Consider the following 21,136-nt stretch of genomic DNA (forward strand, 5'->3'; position numbering starts at 1 on the left):
TGCGGATATGGTGAGAGTTGGACCATAAAGAAGGCCGAGCACCAAGGAACTGATGCTTTTGAATTGTGGTGCTGGAGAAGACTCTTGTGAGTTCCTTGGACTGCAAGGAGACGAAACCAGTCAATGTGAAAGGAAATCAATCATCAATATTCATTGAAAGGACTGATGCTGAAGTTGAAGCTCCAATACTTTGGCCACCTGATGCAAAGAGCCGACTCACCAGAAAAGACCCCAATGCTGGGAAAGATTGAAGGTGAAAGGAGAAGTGGGTAGCAGAGGAGAAGATGGTTAGATATATCACCACCTCAATGGATATGAATTTCAGCAAACTCCAGGAGACAGTGGAGGGCAGAGAAGCCTGTTGTGCTACAGTCCACGGGGTCGTAAAGAGTCGGACATGACTTAGTGACTACAACTCAACAACCATGGGTAGTAGGTGCACATGATGGGGACCATGTAGGGCTGAAGCTTGGGAAACAGGGGCCACCCAGGACCTCCTCACAGCTCTAAGTACACTTGGGTGAAGGCTCACAGAGCAGGAATGTCATTTCGCCCACCCCGGGCCCCAGCATCAGGCCCACCTGAGCAGACGACGCCAGCATCCTCGTGGTGGCCACAGTTGTGGGAGAACCAGCCACCGTGCAGACATTGCCACAGCCTGGCTTCAGTGCCCACACATTTCACGTCATCCAGGGCGATGGGGCCCAGGCCTCGGGCAAATCTCGCTCTCCCGGGGGCTGACACTGCTCCGCCGCAGCTCAGCTGCCGGCACACCACCTCGGCGTCCTGCAGGTCCCAGCCGTCGTCGCACACGGTCCCCCAGCTGCCGTTGAAGTGCAGCTCCACACGGCCCTCGCAGGGCTGGCTACCGTCAGCCAGCCTGAGCACCGCGTCTAGGAAACAGACACGCCTGGCCCACTGCTCTGCCTTCAAGGAAGATCTGCGCATCTCCTCTGAGCTGACAAGCTTCCCAGGGCTCCCTTCTCATTCTGGAAAGGGACTGAGGTGGGTTAAAGAGCCTGCAAATGTACTTTGGGGTTCACTGTTCAGGTCAATGTGATCTGGGGTGGTGTATGCTTTTTTGAGGGCTTCCCAGGTAGCTTAGCAGTAAAGAAATCCACCTGTGATGCAGGACACACAGGTTGGATCCCTGGGTTGGAAAGATCCCCTGGAGGAGGAAACGGCAACCCACTCCAGTATTCTTCACAAAAATACCATGGACAAAGGAGCTTGGCGGGCTACAGTCTATGAGTCTGCAAGAGTTGGACACAACTTAGTGATGAAACAAAACATCAACAACATGCTTTTTAAAGCTCTTTCCAAGACAGGATTGCCTGCTCACAGACACCAAAGGAGGTCTCCAAGCTCCCTGTGTGATGTGGGAAGCGCCAAGCTTGGGGACCCTGGCTGCTGTTGCCCTAGTCAGGACCCACATTGTCTAGGCAGGCGTTCTGAGTGCAAAGGCTTGGGCACAGCATCAGCCACGCACCTTCTCACCCGGTGTCAAGTGCTCTATCGTCAGAAGATGTATGTGGACATGTGGTTTCATGGCAGTGCTGGGCGTTCAACCTCTTTCTCTAGCCAGATCTGGAGGGTAAACTAAGGCACTCGGGACCCCTTTTCCCAATCACAGAGCCGGTCATCCACCCTCACTGTCATTGCCAAGAAGGGCCAGGGGCTAAGATGATCTGAGAACCTACCAGTGTTGTTCTCATCTTGCAGGAGAGCCTCGTAGGATGCAGAAAAGCCAACATTGGTGACAATGGCATCGCTTTGGAAGACCACGGTCAGGCGATTTGCCGAGGAGGTAAATACTGGGGTTGTGTCAGAACAGAACCTCCCCAGCGAAAAAGATTCACTTTGTGGGCCATCAAAGATTTCAATGAAGTCATACGGACAGCTGTAGAAGTTTTCCAATCTGTGAAGTCATTACAGCATTCAGATCTATCCACTGACTCACCCTTAGGAAGCACCACCAAGATTGTTCTAGGAAGGGCTCTAGAAAAGCTGCCCAAATCCTCCATCTCTTCAAACAGGATGGAGGAAGCCGTAACCCCATTGGTGCATATCTTCCCAGCTCTAAAAACCTAATTTTTTGAAGTTTTCATTCAATTGTATTTTCTGAATATGCATTACAAGCATAAAAAATACAGTTTAAGTGGTATTGGTGGGCACATGGTTAAAAGCAACTTTTCTTCCAGCTCTGACTAGTCCCATTCCCACAAGCAGCTACAATGAACAGTTTCTATTTGTTTCCTTCCAGAGATGGTCTATGAATAATGTCAGTCCCTGTACTATTGGCCACAATCTTACAGATAATTCCATAGCAATACACCCTACATGTGAGACAGCAATCAAGATTGCTGGGAGAAATACCAATAACCTCAGACATGCAGATGACATCACCTTTATGGCAGAAAGTGAAGAAGAACTGAAGAGCCTCTTGATGAAAGTGAAAGAGGAGAGTGAAAAAGTTGGCTTAAAATCCAGTCCCATCACTTCATGGCAAATAGATGGGGAAACGATGGAAACAGTGACAGACTTTATTTTCTTGGGCTCCAAAATCACTGCAGATGGTGACTGCAGCCATGAAATTAAAAGACACTTGCTCCTTGGAAGAAAAGCTATGACAAACCTAGACAGCATATTAAAAAGCAAAGACATTACTTTGCCAACAAAGGTCTGTCTAGTCAAAGCTATGGTTTTTCCACTAGTCATGAATAGATGTGAGAGTTGGACCATAAAGAAAGCTGAGCACTGAAGAATTGATGCTTTTGAACTGTCGTGTTGGAGAAGACTCTTGAGAGTCCCTTGGACTGCAAGGCGATCAAGCCAGTCTATCCTAAAGGAAATCAGTCCTGAATATTCATTGGAAGGACTGATGATGAAGCTGAAATCCAATACTTTGGCCACCTGATGTGAAGAACTGACTCATTTGAAAAGACCCTGATCCTGGAAAAGATTGAAAGAAGGAAGAGAAGGGGACGACAGACGACGAGATGGTTGGATGGCAACATCAACTCGATGGACATGAGTTTGAGCAAGCTCCAGGAGTTGGTGATGGACAGGGAGGCCTGGCGTGCTGCAGTCCATGGGGTCACAAAGAGTCAGACATGACTGAACTGAACTGTGTGACAGCAATAAATAGATGTATCAAAATCTATTTAATTGACCCCCTACTGGTGGGCAATAAGAGTGCTTCCAACCTAGCGCTACTGTAAGAATGCAGCCAAGATTTTTCTCAGTGCACATGAGATTTTATCTGTAGACCAATTTCCTGGAACTGGAATTGCTGGGTTAAAAGATCTACGTGTTTAAATTTTGATCTGGGGACTTCCCTGGTGGTCTAGTGGTTAGGAGTCCACCTGCCAATGCAGGGGACACAAGTTTGATCCCTGGTCTGGGAAGACCTCACAAACCGAGGGGCAACTAACCCTGTGCACCACAACTACAGGAGCCTGCGTGCCCCAGCCTTTGTTCCACAACAAGAGAAGCCACCACTGTGACGAGCCTGCACATTGTAAAGAGGAGTCGCCCCCACTTGCCGCAACTGGAGGGAAGCCCACACAGCAACGAAGATCCAGCACAGCCAAAATGAATAAATAAATAAAATTAAAAAAATTTTTTTGATCAGTATTACTGGATGGGTCTCCAAAGCCTTCCTTACTTTTGAGAACTAAATACAAAAGCTGGATTTTTTGGCGAGGGTGGGGTGGGGGTAGTGGTGGTAGCAAGCACTGTAATCAAGTAAAGAGGATCGTAAAAGCAGGAGCGATTTACTCACTTTATCACTTCGAAGGTAAGTTTGACACGCGCCCTGCTATCCACTTGTATGTCCCAGGCACACACCACGTTTGCGGGGTATTTTTTAGGATACCAGGGGCTGGAGAAAGAGCCCGAATTACTTGTCAGCAAACCGCCACAATGGAAATTTTCATCTGCAAGAAACAGTGAAGAAACCCCATCAGAAGGAGGCACCGACCTCTGCTGGTGTTTTTAGAGGGATCAAGAGGGGATGGGAACAGAATAAGGAGAACTTGTTCTAGAGCTGCTTTTGCTTGTAACTATTAAAAAAAATAGCTTTGGAGGCTCTTGAAGTTTCCCATGTTGCTCTTTGTTAGATAAGATCATTACCTGTGTCCTCTGAAGCTTATAGTGTGCGTGCGTGTGTGTGCGTGCGTGTGCATGCGCGCGTGTGTGTGTGTGTGTGTGTGTGTGTGTGTATGTGTGTGTGTGTTTTCTTTTCCATGTGTACAGTATGTGGGATCTTAACTCCCCAACCAGGTATTGAACCCTGATTGGAAGCGTGGAGTCTTAACCACTGTACTGCCAGGAAAGTCCCAAGTTTATAGTGTTTTTGTGAGGAGAAATGATCAGGACATAAGGTTGAGAGGGCTTTATGAACCCATAATGCACTGACAGGGCTGAGCACGTGTTTTAATGAAAAGGGAGCAAAGACGATGCAAGCCGAAGGCTCCCTGCTCAGTGCAGTGTGGCTTTGTGCTCACAAAACAGCTGTGTTAGGAGACCCTTTGTTGTGTTCTGTCCAAACCCTAGCTGAAGTCAAAACCACGGTTACTTAAAGCATCCACTTTGTGGCTGAAATGCTGGATTTGAAGTGGCTTTTCTAAAGGGTTCTCTGTGCTGGAGCTTCTCACGTGTAAAAGGAAGCAAGAGCATTCATCCGGTTTCTTCAAGGGCTACAACTGAAAACAAAGCAAACATAAAACCATGAGAAACCTTTAAATAAAGCTGAAGTACCTGTAGCGGAGCTGTCATCAGTCGAGCCTGTGAAAATACAGAGAAAAAAAGGATACTGTAAGAACAGACTTTTATTCAGAAAACTCCTTTAAAGTACTCAAAAATATCCACGTGCAGATCTGTGACTGCTCTGTGCGGTAGTGCAGAGATACGCCGATGCTACGAGAGGCTGGGTGTCTGGACAGCAAGTATGCAGACAAGTGTAGCTTGATACAGCTTGTCGAGGGCTGATCTTGGGTTTCTGTTTCCTTCCTGTGCACGTATCCGTTGCATGATCACCACTGCAAGCAGTTACCGACCCCGCCCCTACGGCGACTCCACCCCACTGCCTGGGAACACCGATTTGGGAAATCCCAGTGACCAGAGATTGCATTTCTGGTGAATCTGAATTTTCCTTCTCTCCTACCTCTCTCTTTCCTCACCCTCTGCTGCCTCCTGCCCCCAAGCCCTACCGTTTGGCCAGTGCTGATGGACTGCATTGCTCTTGTTAATTAACAATAAATAATTAAATCAGATGGTGTCCTAATTACAGGATTAAAAAGTAGCTGGGATTCACTCATAGCAGGGACCTGGCAATGAGTCAAAATGTTTGAAAGTTGGTCCTGCTTTTGGGTTGTCATCAATATCTACTCCAAGACAGAAGAGAGAATAAGAGATGGCTTAAGACAGTCACACAAAAGGAAACCAGGCTTTTAAAAATTTCTATTTCTTTTATTTGCTTTTTTTGGGGGATCAAACACATTCTGTTCTGGGCAGCTAGGAGTATAGCACTGAACCCATCAGGGTCTTGGAAAAGACCCTGATGCTGGGAAAGATTGAAGGCGAAAAGAGAAGAGGGCGGCAGAGGATGAGATGGTTAGATAGCCTCACTGACTCACTGGACACGTTGCTGTGGTTGTTCCGTCACTAGGTTGTGTCCGACTCTTTCACTCCATAGACTGCAGCATGCCAGGCTTCTCTGTCCTTCACCATCTCCTGGAGTTTGCACAAACTCATGTCCACTGAGTCAGTGAGGCCATCTGACCATCTCATCCTCGGTTGTCCCCTTCTTCCCCTGCCTTCATTCTTTCCCAGCACCAGGGTCTTTTCCAAAACCCTGGTGATATAACCCTCTATTTAACCATTGCAGCTTTCTTTAAAAAATATGAGTGATCTATGATGACTATTTATTTTTTTGCCACACAGCAGGTGGGATCTGAGGTCTCTAACTAGGGATCGAACCCGTACCCCTTGCACTGGAAGCACGGAGCCTTAACCCCTGGACCCCCAGGGAAGTCCCTCACCACAGCTTTTAAGGTGGGACTTTGAGCATTTTCAGGCTTCCCTCTTGGCTCAGCTGGTAAAGAATCTGCCTGCAATGCGGGAGACCTGGGTTCCATCCAGGTCTTCCCCATTTCACCATCATCCATGTAATTTTCAGTTTAGCTGAATTACATAAATGGGAAAACTACAGATGAGGCTTTATTTGAATATCCACTACCCTTGACCCCAGCGCTGGCCCTTTAACTTTAGATGGACTTTCTCCTCTCACTCACAACCCCAACACACAAAGCTGGTCTCCCCCCAGGAATACTCAGAACACATTCGGGTCTTTTTCAGGCAGATGACCGAGTCAGTTGCTCCTGCTAATGACTTGTGCCGTATGGTGTTTTCTTAGGCTGTGTGCGGACAGGAGTCAAAGGGTGAGCTGCTGCTGCTGCTAAATCGCTTCAGTCATGTCCGACTCTGTGCGACCCCATAGATGACAGCCCACCAGGCTCCCCCGTCCCTGGGATTCTCCAGGTAAGAACACTGGAGTGGGTTGCCATTTCCTTCTCCAATGTACGAAAGTGAAAAGTGAAAAGTGAAAGTGAAGTCGCTCAGTCGTTTCCGACTCTTAGCGACCCCATGGTCTGCAGCCTACCAGGCCCCTCTGTCTATGGGAGTTTCCAGGTAAGAGTACTGGAGTAGGGTGCCATTGCCTTCTTCCAAAGGGTGAGAGATGAGGCTTAAAATTCCAGTTCTACTACTTTCTAACTGAATTATCCTAGGTAGGCTTCTTGGTCTCCCTAATCCTCAATTGTAGGGGTTAAATAAACGAATTTATCCAGAAACCCTAGCATCAGGCCTGCTGCTATGTAGATGCTTAGGAATGTCTCTTGCAATGAAACAAAATGCCTTTTCATTACCTTCAGCATCATTTCAGAATCATCACATCATGTGCTGTCTGACTTTTCCAAGCTTCCGGTTTTATTATAGAAGAATACCATTCAATCATTAAGTTAAAAACTCTTTGAAAACAAGCAAAAGATTCCCAAGAGTATGTACTTTGGGGTCAGACTGATTAGTATCAAAGCTTAGTCCCCACATTAACTTGTTGCGTGATCCTGGGAAAGTTACTTAACCTCTCTGCATCTCAAATTACTCTTTCTGTACAAGAATATTTAAAATGCCTTTTTGCAGGTTTCCCTGGTGGCTCAGATGGTTAAGAATCCTCCTGCAATGAAGGAGGCTTGGGTTCAGTCCCTGGGTCAGGAAGATCCTCTAGAGAAGGGAATACCTATCCATTCCAGTATTCTTGCCTGGAGAATTCCACGGACAGAGGAGCCTGGTAGGCTACAGTCCATGGGGCTGCAAAGAGTCAGACATGACTGAATGATTAACACTTTCACTTCCTGAAGATTAGTAGTAGCCTGAGCTAAATGTCTCCCCTTCTTTGTGTTAATTTTGCATGGTCTTTGTGTAGTTGGGGCCAATGAACAGATGTGGTACATCAGATTGGCGGTCAAGAGCCTTGACACCTGTGGTGCAAGTCCAATGGCTACCCCTGGGTACATTACTAATTTTCTGTATCTCAGTTTACCTATCTGGAAAATGGGAATAATCAAACAACTTACTTTAAGAGGTTATTGTGCAGATTAAATAAGTTACATAGGTATAAGGCCCCAAAACAGTGCCTGAAAGCATTTATAAGTATTCAATGTTATTATTATTATTATTATAAAGTTGCCTGAACAAGAAAAAATATGGACATACCTGGAGGTGTGGGAGGAGGCAGGTCTTTTGAATCTGAATGCAGTAAAAAAAGACAACAGGTCACTCTCTTTAGTGAATCCAAAGTTTGGAGGAGGTAGGGTAACAGGGGGCAGGTGGAGATGAAGTGGGGAGGACCATGGCTTTTTTGGGCCCAGGACTCAGAGCGCTGCTCCTGGGTCACTCCAGCCCTCCCCTGGCAAGGTCCTTGGCCTCAGAGGGTGGGGTAGAGCCTCTGGGTCAACTCTGCCCCCACCCTAGTCACCAGGGCTGGATTACCTTGCATAAGAATTACCTGGATTAGAATGCAGGGTCACCTGGATCACTTGTTAAAATGCAGATTCCAGTGTCCCTTCCCAAACCTAGTTGATCACAATCTCTGGGGTGGGGTGGGGTCCAGGATTCAGCAAGGTGAGGCTGTGGGGATGCCCGTTCACACTAACATTCAAGGCCTCCCATGTGCAACCGGGGGCTGCCCAGGGCAGGGCGTGTGCCTGGGCCCAGTGCCTGGCACACAGTGGACACTGTGCCTGAGCCCAGCGCCTGGCACACAGTGGGCATTCATGGATTGGTTGAAACAAAATGAGCAGATGGATGGATGGATGGATGGTTGAAAAATTCCACCTGGGATGCATAGTTTCACAAGGTCTTCAACCACAACATCTGAAATTACAGCCCGGGAGGGGAAAGGCTACCTGAGCAGATGACCCCAGCGTCCTCGTGGTGGCCACAGTTGTGCTCCGACCAGCCCGAGTGGGAGCACTGGCCGAGGTAGCGCTCCGCCCCGGCGCACTGCAGGTTGTCCAGGAGGATGTCTCCAGAGCCCGGGCCGAAGTGGGCCTTCCCGAGGGCAGACACGGCCCGACCGCACCCCAGCTGCCGGCACACGACCTCAGCTTCGTTCAGGTCCCACAGGTCATCGCACACGGTGCCCCAGGCCCCCCGGTGCAGGACCTCCACGCGTCCTGAGCACCGTCCTGAGCCGCCCACCAGCCGTAGCTCTGGCCTGTCCCCTGCAGACAGAGAGAGGCCTGTGAGTCCCCAGGAGACCTCCGGAGGTCCACCGGCCCCAGGCCTCGGAGGCCAGCAGGATGATGCGGGTGTGCAGGGACGTGTCCTGTCTTGACACGTCCTGTCCCTCATGCTTCTCATATGTGTCTGAGTTGCATGCAGACCGTGGGGTCTTCAGTCAGTGTAATGTCATTTCAACAGTGTTCAAAGTGAAACTGACTGCCTTTCATGTTACGCTCTGATGATACGGCTGCAAATCAAAGAGATACGGCTCCTGTCTCAGGGAGCCTGCAGTCTATTTGTTAGTCAAACACAGATGCGAGTGTAATGTTTTCTCACACCAGTACAAGGCCGTGAAAACAAAGACCAGGGTGCACTCAAGAGAGTGATGGGGAGTGGCTGCAAGACTCCTCTTAAAACACTGAGAAGGAGCTAGTCAAGGACAGAGTAAGGGGAATGCTTTTGAATAAGGGGGAAAGCTTTTGCAAAAAGACCTTGAAGTGCCATTTCACGCCTGCATGTATGTGTCTCTAACACACACACACACAGACATCATCACCTGTAACGATATCAAAAGGAGTAATTCCAAATAACACTTTTAAATGGCATCTTAATGCTATGAAAATATCAGCAGCTTAGACAAAGAATGAACTGAGCCCAGCAATAAATCACAAACAGCTGATATTCAAGTCCCATCAAAAAAAAGGCGTGACCTACCTGAGTTGTTAGATGAGTCTCCCGCATCTGTTTACGTAGAGAAAAAATATGTCAGTCTTTTCCTGAAATCCTGACTTTTATAACCAACAGCAAAGATTTTCCTTACATCCTTATAAATGATTATTCATCTGATATGGGAAAAATGAGTCCTTGTAAATACCACAGTATTGGGAGAAACAGATTAAGCTATAGACATAAGGAAGCTTCTTGCTGGTTGTTGGTTGGCTACTGTGTTATGAGAAAATGGTCAGATGGATGGGCACATTTGGGATGATATGACCTAGACTACCGATTTTGTAGCAGATGAGTTTCACGTTGGGGGCGTCTCGTGGTAGCTCAGATGGTAAAGAATCTGCCTGCAATGCAGGAGACCTGGGTTCAATCCCTGGGTTGGGAAGTCCCCTGGAGAAGGGAATGGCTATCTACTCCAGTATTCTTGCCTGGAGAATTCCATGGACAGGGAAGCCTGGCATGCTGCAGTCCATGGGGTTGCAAAGAATCATACACGACTTAGTGATGGAACAACAAAAGTTGTCAAAAGTTCCAGGCACCATCCCCTTGTGTGGCAGGTCTACGAATAAGTGCTCTTTCAAGTTCTAGTTACCAGTTCTCTCAAATCACACCAGGTATTGCAGTTGCTAGTTTATAGAGATATCTTGCTATTGGAAAGGGCTATTACTAGACTTTCCAGAGGTGATTAACTCACTTCTAACTGTTCACATCTAAATATATATATATTTTTGATGTGGACCATTTTTAAAGTCTTTATTGACTTTGTTACAGTATTACTTCTGTTTTATGTTTTGGTTTTGGCCACAAGGCATGTGGGATCTGAGCTCCCTCACTGGGGATTGAACCCTCACCCTTTGCACTGGAAGGCGTAGTCTTAACCACTAGACCGCTGGGGAAGTCTCTATCTCAAAGTACTTTGAAAAGCTGTCACAAGGTAATTAAAATCAGCCATTTTAGTTTACTGATTCTCTGGTGTTAGATGACTGAGTGAGGAAAATGGTAGTAAAAACTGCCAAAAATGCAGCCCTTCGTCTGGTACTGATACTCTGCAGGTGCTATCCAAAAGACAGCTTGAAGGAGCTCTTTCAGCAATCCTGCCAGTAAGCAAGCAGTCTCCTCATTTTACAGATGAAGAAACTGAGTCCTGTCCGACTCTTGCAACCCCACGGACTGTGGCCTCCAGGTCCACGGGATTTCCCGGGCAGGAACACTGGAGTTGCTCAAATGCTGTCTGAGTGTCATCACCAGCTCCGAGATCCAGACTCAAGTCTGCCCAGCTCTGCAATCTTCCTTAGATTTACTTCATTGACTGCCCCTTTAAACAAAGACCTTTAGAAAAACTTAAAAATCCCCATAATTAATCATGTTTTTTTTCATATGTCTGTATTCAGCGAGGCACACATTCCTTTGGTAATTCTTACTCTCAAATTAGAAAATTTTTAGATTTTATTCTGGGAATCAGTTAAAATCTTATCTGTTTCAACCAACTTAGAAGGGGTAAAGCAAACCTCAAATGCTACATGTTTGAGGATCCTGTCTTCAACCCTGGTGGTGGCGGTTTAGTCTCTAAGTCCTGTCTGACTCTTGCAATCCCATGAACTGTAGCCTCCAGATCCATGGGATTTCCCAAGCAGGAATACTGGAGTGGGTTGCTATTTCCTTCTCCAGGAGACTTTCCCAACCCAGGGACTGAACCTGCATCTCCTGCTTGGCAGGTAGTTTCTTTATCGCAGAGCCACCAGGGAAGCCCGTCTTCGTCCCTGGCTAACTCTGAATTCTAGCAGAGTGGTCCTGAGGCACTGGGGTGGTGACCGGCGGGAGGAGGAGAGGCTACCTGAGCAGATGACCCCAGCGTCCTCGTGGTGGCCACAGTTGTGCTCCGACCAGCCCGAGTGGGAGCACTGGCCCAGGTAGCGCTCCACCCCGGCGCACTGCAGGTTGTCCAGGAGGATGTCTCCAGAGCCCGGGCCGAAGTGGGCCTTCCCGAGGGCGGACATGGCCAGACCCACCCCAGCTGCTGGCACACGACCTCGGCTTCGTTCAGGTCCCACAGGTCATCGCACACGGTGCCCCAGGCCCCCCGGTGCAGGACTTCCACGCGTCCTGAGCACCGTCTTGAGCCGCCCACCAGCCGCAGCTCCGGCTAGTCCCCTGCAGACAGGGACTGGGTGACCGTAGCCTCCTGGGCGCATGCTCACTCCCCTGGGGCTAGCTGAGCTCCTCGCCCCACACTACTGCTCGGGATGGAGAACTCAGCAAAAGGTCAGTCAACTAGTTAACGAAAGTAAAAAACAAAACTGTCACTAAAATGACGCTAACGTCGCTAAAACTGTCAAAAAAACATTTAGGCTAAAATATGAACATCTATTGGGCTAGAGCCATATGCCAACCCGTGTTGGCTAAACACAGAAAAACAGAATAACTTGCACAGTGATTTGTGATTTTCTGAAGTGCTTTTGTATGTGTGTCTGTGTTTGTGTGTCCACCTACAACTTCATAGTAACTCAGGAAGATAAGCCAGTTTTCTCTCTGAGGACACTGACAGCTGGAGAAGCAAAGTGCATGTGTGCATGCTAAGTTGCTTCAGTCGTATCCAGCTCTTTGTGACCCCATGGACTACAGCCTGTCACGGGGTCTTCCAGATGAAAGACTGGAGTGGGTTGCCGTTTCCTTCTCCAGGGGATCCTCCCGATCCAGAGATCAAACCTGTGTCTCCTACGGCTCCTGCATTGCAGGCAGATTCTTTACTGGTGAGCCACTGTGGAAGCCCAGAGAAGCAAAGTGACTTAGCCTAAATCCCATGTCTGGTCAGTAGCTGATCTCAACTCATCTCTCCTGATTCTGAAGTTCACTATTTTTCTTCTCTCTGCTGTTCTAGCTCACTGCCCCTGGATTGCCTCTGGCACTCTACTCACTTGGAACAAGTCTATTAGTGATGCAGGTGTGAGGTTAACCATGAGCAGGACAGGCTGTAAAAAAAGCCAGAAGCCCACTAGAGGGTGCTTATAAGTTGCTTGGGCTTTGATGATTCCAAAAGGTGCTGAAAAAATGAACTCTGCTCATCCTGGGATGCCAGAGCTAAAAGATCCCAAGAGCTCTGAATGGCCCTGAAAAGTCTGCACGGGGTCAGCGGGCCCGTTGCAAATAGACCAATCACTTGCAGTCAGTCCAGCTTCTGCCTCCGAGGCAGTTACAGATGCAGACATAAACACGGGCACCCAGAGGCACGGACAGTGGATGAGGAATGTGTGTGTTCCATGGCTTACCTGGTCTTGCTGTTACCAGTCTGGGTGTTGCTGTTGGGATTGCTGTGGATACAAGAAGACACCCTTGAGTAAAACAGGAGGATGCAGACAAGTCTGAGTTCAGTCTCCACTAAATGCCAAAATTCTGGCCGATTCATTTGTCCTATCATCCTTATACTGTGACCTCTGAAGTCAAATTCTCCTTACAGGTGAGACTCGATGTTGGCCAGGGCTGTGAGATCCAACAGAAATAATATTCCCTCCTCTGCCCAGCCATGGACATTTGGCATTTACATTGTGCCATTTTGTGTTAAAATACATTCGCCATCAGTGCCCTTCTGGGGAAAACAGCTCTTTCTTCTGCAAGCTTCTGCTTTCGGTTTTTGTTATTAACTTACCCTGCATGTGGAGTGTCTGATTAGATGCCTTTCATTGTCTTTGATAAAAACAAGGAATTAAGGAAATCAAATGGATAATTTATCAATATATAGTACCCAATGGTTAATGTGTGTAACTTAGTTCTACTACTGTCTTCATACTTGTGTAACTTGTGTAGACAGAATCTCTCAAATAAGGTGGATTTACAAAGGAAATTAGGAAACATATATAAGAGAGGTCAGACTATGACAGTAAAAACACCAGGAGCGAGGACAGGGGAATAAACATGAACGTGGAATAAAGATTAAGTAATGTCAGTAAAGGTGACTCACTGATTAGATGTGGGGTCTGTGAAACAGCGTCTGCAAATACAACAGAATCATCATCAGTAACTGTTAAATGCCAATCCCAATGTCTTCCTCTGGCCCACTTTGTGACACAGAGTGTCTCCTTTGTGTTTAACAGCATGTTCCCCAGGCTCACTCAGTGAGTTCCCCCGGCACTTGCTAAGATTACAGAGACTTATGAGCAACTTCCTGGACACAGAGGATGCTAGAACTCTTCACCAGTTCAGACTTTTTACTCTTCATGGTAAATAGTATAGGACCCATCGCTGCATGTCCTCGGGACAACTCCTCTGTCCAGAGGATTTTCCAGGCAAGAATACTGGAGTGAGTTGCCATGCCCTTCTCCAGGGGATCTTCCCGACCCAGGGATCGAACTCGCATCTCTTACGTCTTCTGCATTGGCAGGCGGGTTCTTTACCACTAGAGCCAGTATGTTTTATTTGTCCTCAAATTGTGTCACGTGTGTTTGTATGGAATTCCCTCTAGGTTGTACATGAGACTCCCTTAGGCTGGGATCACACCTTCTTCTGTAGATACCCACTTAGTACTCAGAGTAACTTCAGCAGTGGCTTCCTAGCGGGCTGTCTGCCATCAGATGGTTACATGAGAAAGAACAGCCCATGATGAGGCTGCCAGTTGCTGAGCATTTATTACATGCATCACTAGGCAGAGGGCTCTACTTCGGTCCTTTCCGGGAATGCTCACAGCAAACCTAGGAAGTAAGGCTCTCTTCTCCCCGTTACACAGGGACAGGACCGAGGCGTGGAGAGGCTGAGGCTCTCACCTGAAATCCCAGAGTCCCCAGGCAGACAGCCCAGCTCCAGATCGCTTGCCCTTAACCACCCTTTCTCACCTTTGGCTTCGGAGTAATAGTACGCGGCAAAGTTTTTCCCTATGTTGTTGTAGCTTCGGAAGTACACGAGCGTCAGTGAGCTGGAGGACGACGAGTAGATGAGATAGGTTCCAGAACAGATCTTCCCCAGGGACTTTGCTGAGGATGGAGGGCCGTCCAGGACTTCAAAATACTCATTGGTGCAGTCCAGGCTGGGGAAGCAAGCACCGTGGGAGCAGCAGATCTTAGAGGTCTGCTGTGAGGCAGACAATTCTGCTGCTATCAAGAGGCTGGGGCAGAATCGAAAGCCTGTCATCATTCAAACATAGTGTGTGTGTGTGTGTGTGTGTGTGTGTGACTCAGTCGTGTCTGACTCTTTGCCACCCCATGGACTGTAGCCCACCAGGCTTCTCTGTCCACGGAATTTTCCAGGCAAGAATACTGGAGTGGGTGGCCATTCCCTTCTCCAGGGGATCTTCCCAGCCCAGGGATCAAACCCAGGTCTCCTGCACTGCAGGCAGATTCTTTACTGCCTGAGCCACCAGGGTGGGCCCAAACATAGTAGATTCCTTTTACCCCATTTTTTTCTGAGAGCCATTGCCTTTGGGGATGGGATTTTAACTAGAAGAAGGGAGAAAAGCCTGGAGCAGTAGGTGTAACCCTGATGAGGCCTTGAGCACCTTGAGGCCACAGGTATCTTGAAACCTGGGCCCAAGGGCAGGGACGTGGCCCCAGGGTCCAAACAACCTGTGTCCAGGCTTTCAGCAGCTGACCCACCCGAGAGGGAGGTGCGCTACCAAACTGGCTCTGCCAGCTTTGTGAAAGTCATCCGATTTTGTTGTTCCTTATTGGGAAGTTTTGTACAGAACGCAGGAATCAGAAAACCATTTGCACATCTCAGCCTGATGAGATGTCAGTTGCAAGTCACATTTTGATGAAGCAAAAGTCAAGAGCAATAAATAATTTGTTTCTGAAGGTTAGTTTCTGTAAGACATTCACCTATGAATGATATCAACCTTGACAGTTTACAATATTAAAACTTAAATTTTCCTGTTTTATTAGGTTTGAGGGTTCCATGGAATCTGCATCTTTAACCAGCAAGCTGAAATACATACACACATACTATCAAGCTCTGTCTCTCATACTCCATCACACACACACTCCTGTACAAAGCATACAAGGTGAATTTCATTTTAGCTACAAATTCATGGGCACAAAAATCAATCATATTTCTAACAAACATGTGGAAACCAAAATTATAAAACAGTATTAGCTACAATCACTCCAAAAAAAAAGAAAAAAGAAACACCAACATATACATCTAACAACACATATACAAGACCTGTTTGCTAAAAATGACAGCTAATGCAAAAATTAATGGATATCACCTGATGCAAAGAGCCAACTCTTAGAAAAGACTCTGATGCTGGGAAAGATTGAAGGCAGGAGAAGGGGATGACAGAGGATGAGATGGTTGATGGCCTCACAGACTCAGTGGACATGAGCTTGAGCAAGCTCCAGGAGTTGGTGATGGACAAGGAAGCCTGGCATGCTGCAGTCCATGGGGTCGCAAAGAGATACACATGATTGAACAAAAACAACAACAATACAAAAAATAACAGCAAATGCTGGCTAGGATATGGAGAAATTAGATCTGTGTATGTTGTTGGAAGGAATGCAAAATGATAGTCACTCTGGAAAATGGTTTGACATGTTCTTGAAAAGCTAAAAATGTATGTACTACAAACCTAGCAATTGATTCTCGATCATCAGTCCCAGAGAAGTGAAAACTTAAGTTCATGCAAAAACTTGTATATGAATGCTCATAGAAGCTTTACACATAACACAGGGGCTGGGAACAGCCCGAATGTCCTTCACTGGAAGAAATGGTTATACAAACTCTGGTTTCCACATAATGGAACCCTTCTCAGCAATACAAGGAACAAACTCTTGATACAGACAACAGGCTGGATGGAGCTCAAGGGCCTTAAGTTCAGTGAGCAAAGTGAATCTCAAAAGAATATATATTGTATGACTCCATAGATTGAAAGGTCTCAAAATGACAAAAATTCGTAGAGCTGGAGAATAGATTAGTGGCTGCCAGGGACAGAGGCTGGGGTGGTTGTAAACACGCAGGATAAAGTAGTTACCCCTTTGTGGTCGGGGAACACACTCTCTGCTTCTGGATCAGGGGCTCCCAATCTCCGGGACCTAGTGCTTACTGATCTGATGTGGAGGCGATACAATAACAGAAATAAAGTGCACAATAAATATAATGCACGTGAACCATCCTGAAACCATCCCCATGCCATCTGTGGAAAAATTGTCTTCTATGAAGCTGGTCCCTCGTGCTCAAGAAGTTGGGGAACGCTGTTCTAGATTGTAGTGGTGGTTTCATGGACCTATGTATGCGTGCTAGGTTGCTTTAGTTGTGTCTGACACTTTGCAACACTGTGGAATGCAGCCCGCCAGGCTCCTCTGTCTATGGGATTCTCCAGACAAAAATACTGCAGTGAGTTGCTACACCATCCTCCAGGGGATCTTCCCGACTCAGGGATTGAACCCATGTCTCCGGCGGTTCCTGCACTGCCAGCAGATTCTTTACTGCTGAGCCACTGGGGAAACCCAGAGGACATATACATGGGATAAAATTGCACAGAACTACACACACACATAAGTGCAAGTCAAAAATAGTGAAAAACCGGGTAAGTCTATATTCCAGCTAACAGCATTACACTAACGTCAGATTTGTGTTTTTGATACTGTTCTACAGTTATATAAGACGTCACCAATGGAGAAAGAAGAGTGAAGGGTACATGGGACTCTGTTATTTTTGTAGCTTCTTATGTGTCTGTAAGTTCAAAATAGAAACTTGAAAGACTCTTTCAATTACAAGAATCAACCAAAGGAGTAAATGCCTGGAATCTTAAACCACACGGTGCACTTAAGGAAAGTCCTTCTGACTTACTTAAGATACGGAAATGCCAGTCGTATGTGATCAGATGCGTTGGCTCTGATTTCCCACACACACGTTATGTTGTCATGCATTTCGTTCCTAGGGGGATTCCTAATCGCTCCAGATGAGTTAGTAATGATTCTGCCACACTGAGATTTTCCTAAAAGCAGAGAGATATTCCAGAATTTCAGGTTTTTTTACTGTTCACTTCACTATAGTTGACATTCTTTTTTCTTTCATTTTCTTTTTCCCTCGAAAGGTTTCACGGGTCATTGCTTTGTTGGGTACATCATAGGATGTAGCAGAGGTATAAACTAGTCGGAAAATTCTTGTAAACTTAGGAAATTAGGACATGACGTTAAGACTGAAGTTTGCAGTATCTCTTGCTTCTCAAAGAGAATTTTGCCAGTGACATGTGCTTCTGGGTAGGGCATTTATCCAGAATCAGCCTGAAACTTTCCCTTGGTTAGACCCTAGTGCTGGTGAAATGGAGCAGGACTCTATGGTCCTTGTCTGCCATTCCCCATGTCCTCCACCTGCCTTTTGTCTGTGGAAAAACTTTAGCCAAAGACTAAGTTTAATCAGAAAAGGGAGAACATGCAGAAACAAAGGAAAACCAGTCAAAGGAGACCAAATAATAATAATGTAGTCATTAAGCAAAGTCAAAGACCTTTAGCTCCTCTTCAAGGGCTGTAGATAATATTCTGAGCCCTATCCTGTGAGCTGTCTTAGAAATACTGAAATCCCTGCCAGGTGGAGAAGCTAACTGTATGATGAGCAGAGTGAACCCATGACAGAACCTGCCACAGTTCTGGGAATTGGCCTCAGAGGAAATGGAAACAAACTGACCCTGAAACTGAAAATTAACTGTACCTAATTAATTTGTCTAGTCCGTCTAGTCAAGGCTATGGTTTTTCCAGTAGTCATGTGTGGATGTGAGAGTTGGACTATAAAGAAAGCTGAGGGCTGAAGAATTGATGCTTTTGAACTGTGGTGTTGGAGAAGACTCTTGAGAGTCCCTTGGACTGCAAGGAGATCCAACCAGTCCATCCTAAAGGAGATCAGTCCTGGGTGTTCATTGGAAGGACTGATGATGAAGCTGAAACTCCAAGACTTTGGCCACCTGATGCGAAGAACTGACTCATTGGAAAAGACCCTGATGTTGGGAAAGACTGAAGGCAGGAGAAGAAGGGGACGACAGAGGATGAGATGGCTGGTGGCATCACCGACTCAATGGACATGAGTTTGAGTAAACTCCGGGAGTTGGTGATGGACAGGGAGGCCTGGTGTGCTGCAGTCCATGGGGTCGCAAAGAGTCAGACACGACTGAGCAACTGAACTGAACTGAACTGAATTAATTTGTAATTGTATCAAGATGACACTGGTCAGAGCTGACTGTGCTGTTTCTGCATGGAGCCCCCTCCCTCAGCCTATAAAAGCTCTTGCTCACTGAATGTCAGGGAAAGGGGAGTCAGCCTTTGGACAGGCACCACTCCCCATCCCCTGATTGCTGGCATGCAAAATAAGGCAAACTTTCCTTTCCACCAACTTTGTCTCTTTCTTGGCTTTTGAGCAGTGAGCAGTCAGACTCCAGTTTCCGTTACACTGGGTCCTATATCCTATAGCTTTGATTTTTATCATGTCATCAGTAATAATGAATAAAGTACTTTATTTTCAAAATTAAGGTCAAGCTCATGTGGAGCTTCTATATATATAAAGATGGCAGTGTTCTACCCACTAGCACTTGTAATTGATTAAAATTACACTGCTGAAAATCCACTAAGTGGAAATAAGTTGCCCTGAGTCATCTACTCTCTCCAACAGTGATTTGTTCTGTGTCCATCTGTCCACCCATCTGTCCATTTGATTCTCCACCTGCTTGTCTGTTTGTCTATCCATCTGTCCAATATTTAGTTCAAAATGAAAGGTGACAGCTGCAGCAACAGCTTTCTCCATCAGATCACCTGGTTGTGTAAGAAGTGGACCTACACTCAGCTGGCTGGTCACTGAGCTAGAGCTGTTCCTCCAGGCATTACGTTATTCTAGCCCTTCAACTCCAAGTGGTGCTAAGAAAAGTTTGGTGGAGCTTCTGAAAGCCCAGAATCCTGGCCAAAGCAGAGAAACCAAAAAAGGAAGATGAAAAAGAAAGGACAGGGAAGGACACAGAGAGTCAGAGAAGGAGACAGGGCAGAGAAGGTGCCCATTGTGGTGAAAGCCCTCTGAAATGATGCCCTGGGGTAGTGCCCTGGCAATGTGGCTGTGCTAATGGCCCCATGTCTGTCCTGCACACATGGTGTCCATGCTGGGAAACTAGGAAGGCTGATCACACTTGATCATTTGGATTACCTTCTTGGACTAATAGAAATGGAACTGGAACCATAAATTCATTGGCCTTCATTATTGGACAAGTCACTCAGAATGCAGGCTCAGAGGGGTGACCTAGACAAGGCAGTAGTATTTTGCTTAATTTCCTCGAAGAATCACTTTAGAGCCTGAGCTAGATGATGATGATCAGGGCAGCCAAGGACCACCTGGTCTCACCTGCAGCCTCTGTCTCCGCCATGACATCCAAAGGGGGACCTGTCAAACACAAAGGACACAGAGTTGTCGGCTGGCACTGAGGCTGACACACCCACACGAGGAGTCTGCAAGGAGCCGGTAGAGATAGGTCATCAGGGCCCCTCCCAGAACTCCTGAGCCAGCCTCTGGGAGTGAAGCAGAGCATGCAGGGGGTGGTCGCGTGCAGGAGGGAAGAAGCACTGATCTGGATCTTTCAGACTTGGATGCATTCACTCTCTTGCCATGTTATTCTAGCTCTTTATCTCCAAGAAGCACGAACAAAAGTTGAATGGAGCTTCTGAAAGCCCAAGATACCAGCAAGAGGAGAGGAACAAAACAAAAAAGGAAGATGAAAAAGAAAGGACACAGAAGGATACAGAGAATCAGAGAATGTAAATGAGATATTTTTAAATTTGGGAATTTAAGAAAACTAAAGATGGGACATTCTGGCTCCTGTAGCCAATTTCTGAGACCCCAGTGTGGGGAGTTATGAAGCTTCAATGCAAGTACAGGAAGAGGCACTGACTGACTGCTTCCGTTGGCCTGTGCTGCTCAGAGATGGTGGGTCAGGACCTAAGGTCACTGTGGCTCCTTGCTGTCCCCAACATCTCTCCAGCCAGTGACACCTGGCCCAGAACTTCCTATTGGAGACTCTCTCCGAGGACCAATCCACTCCCACCTCCTGAGGCTGACAGCCCAGGAGGGGATGTGACTGCAGCTTTATCAGACCTTGTCCACTGAGCTCTGGTCATGACTCACCCTTCGGCCAGGAGCTGGCCAAGGGCAAGGCATCAAGGGACCGGGGGTTTGATAAAAGAGAGAGGGCACAGGTGTGAAAACCTCCAGGTACTGCTGCTGAGAGCATGTGGGAAAACCAACAGCAAGGAAGCAGTGTGAGGCCAGAATTCCCGGGACCAGAGAGAGGCAAGGAGAAGGTAGGAATGAAACTGAGCCTTGACTTTGGCCAAGTCTGGCCCATCAGCTTTCTGCTGCCCCTGGGCAGAAAGTGTCTGTAACTGCCTCTCCCATCTCAACCACTCCCCACCCGCATCTCACTGCCAGCCGCTCACAACCCCAAAGTGCTGTGCAGAAGTTTAGGAAATGTTGAATCTGCTTCCTGAGTGTGAAATGCACAGTGAATTGAAGAGGTAGGAGGTGAGGTGGGACCAAATGACTTCCAAGGGCTCTTCCTCTCTCCCAGAGGACAGTCAGCGGCTCCACATCTCTGAGCTGCTCTACAGCCTTGGAGTACAAAACCCATTCAATTTCCTGCAGAATGCCCCCCACCAGGTTTTGAGAAACCGCA

The 21,136-nt window shown here is 47.1% G+C and overlaps 1 protein-coding gene across 1 annotated transcript in view; it reads right to left on the bottom strand.

Moving 5' to 3' along the window:
• Nucleotides 1-21,136, bottom strand: part of LOC145538552 (scavenger receptor cysteine-rich domain-containing protein DMBT1-like) — a 63,207-nt gene that overhangs the window by 25,107 nt on the left and 16,964 nt on the right. The window contains exons 10-20 of the mRNA XM_081570747.1: nt 19,813-19,851; nt 17,284-17,431; nt 14,337-14,527; nt 13,469-13,498; nt 12,780-12,821; nt 11,348-11,527; nt 8,469-8,786; nt 4,762-4,788; nt 3,785-3,938; nt 1,701-1,918; nt 582-893 (exon numbers count right to left, since the gene is read on the bottom strand). Of these exons, the coding sequence (XP_081426873.1) occupies nt 582-893; nt 1,701-1,918; nt 3,785-3,938; nt 4,762-4,788; nt 8,469-8,786; nt 11,348-11,527; nt 12,780-12,821; nt 13,469-13,498; nt 14,337-14,527; nt 17,284-17,431; nt 19,813-19,851 (1,659 nt within the window). The remainder of the gene's footprint in view (nt 1-581; nt 894-1,700; nt 1,919-3,784; nt 3,939-4,761; nt 4,789-8,468; nt 8,787-11,347; nt 11,528-12,779; nt 12,822-13,468; nt 13,499-14,336; nt 14,528-17,283; nt 17,432-19,812; nt 19,852-21,136) is intronic.

The sequence above is a fragment of the Giraffa tippelskirchi genome, chromosome 2 (genome assembly GCF_054371585.1).
Source record: "Giraffa tippelskirchi isolate mGirTip1 chromosome 2, T2T-mGirTip1v1.2.pri, whole genome shotgun sequence".
NCBI lineage: Eukaryota > Metazoa > Chordata > Mammalia > Artiodactyla > Giraffidae > Giraffa > Giraffa tippelskirchi.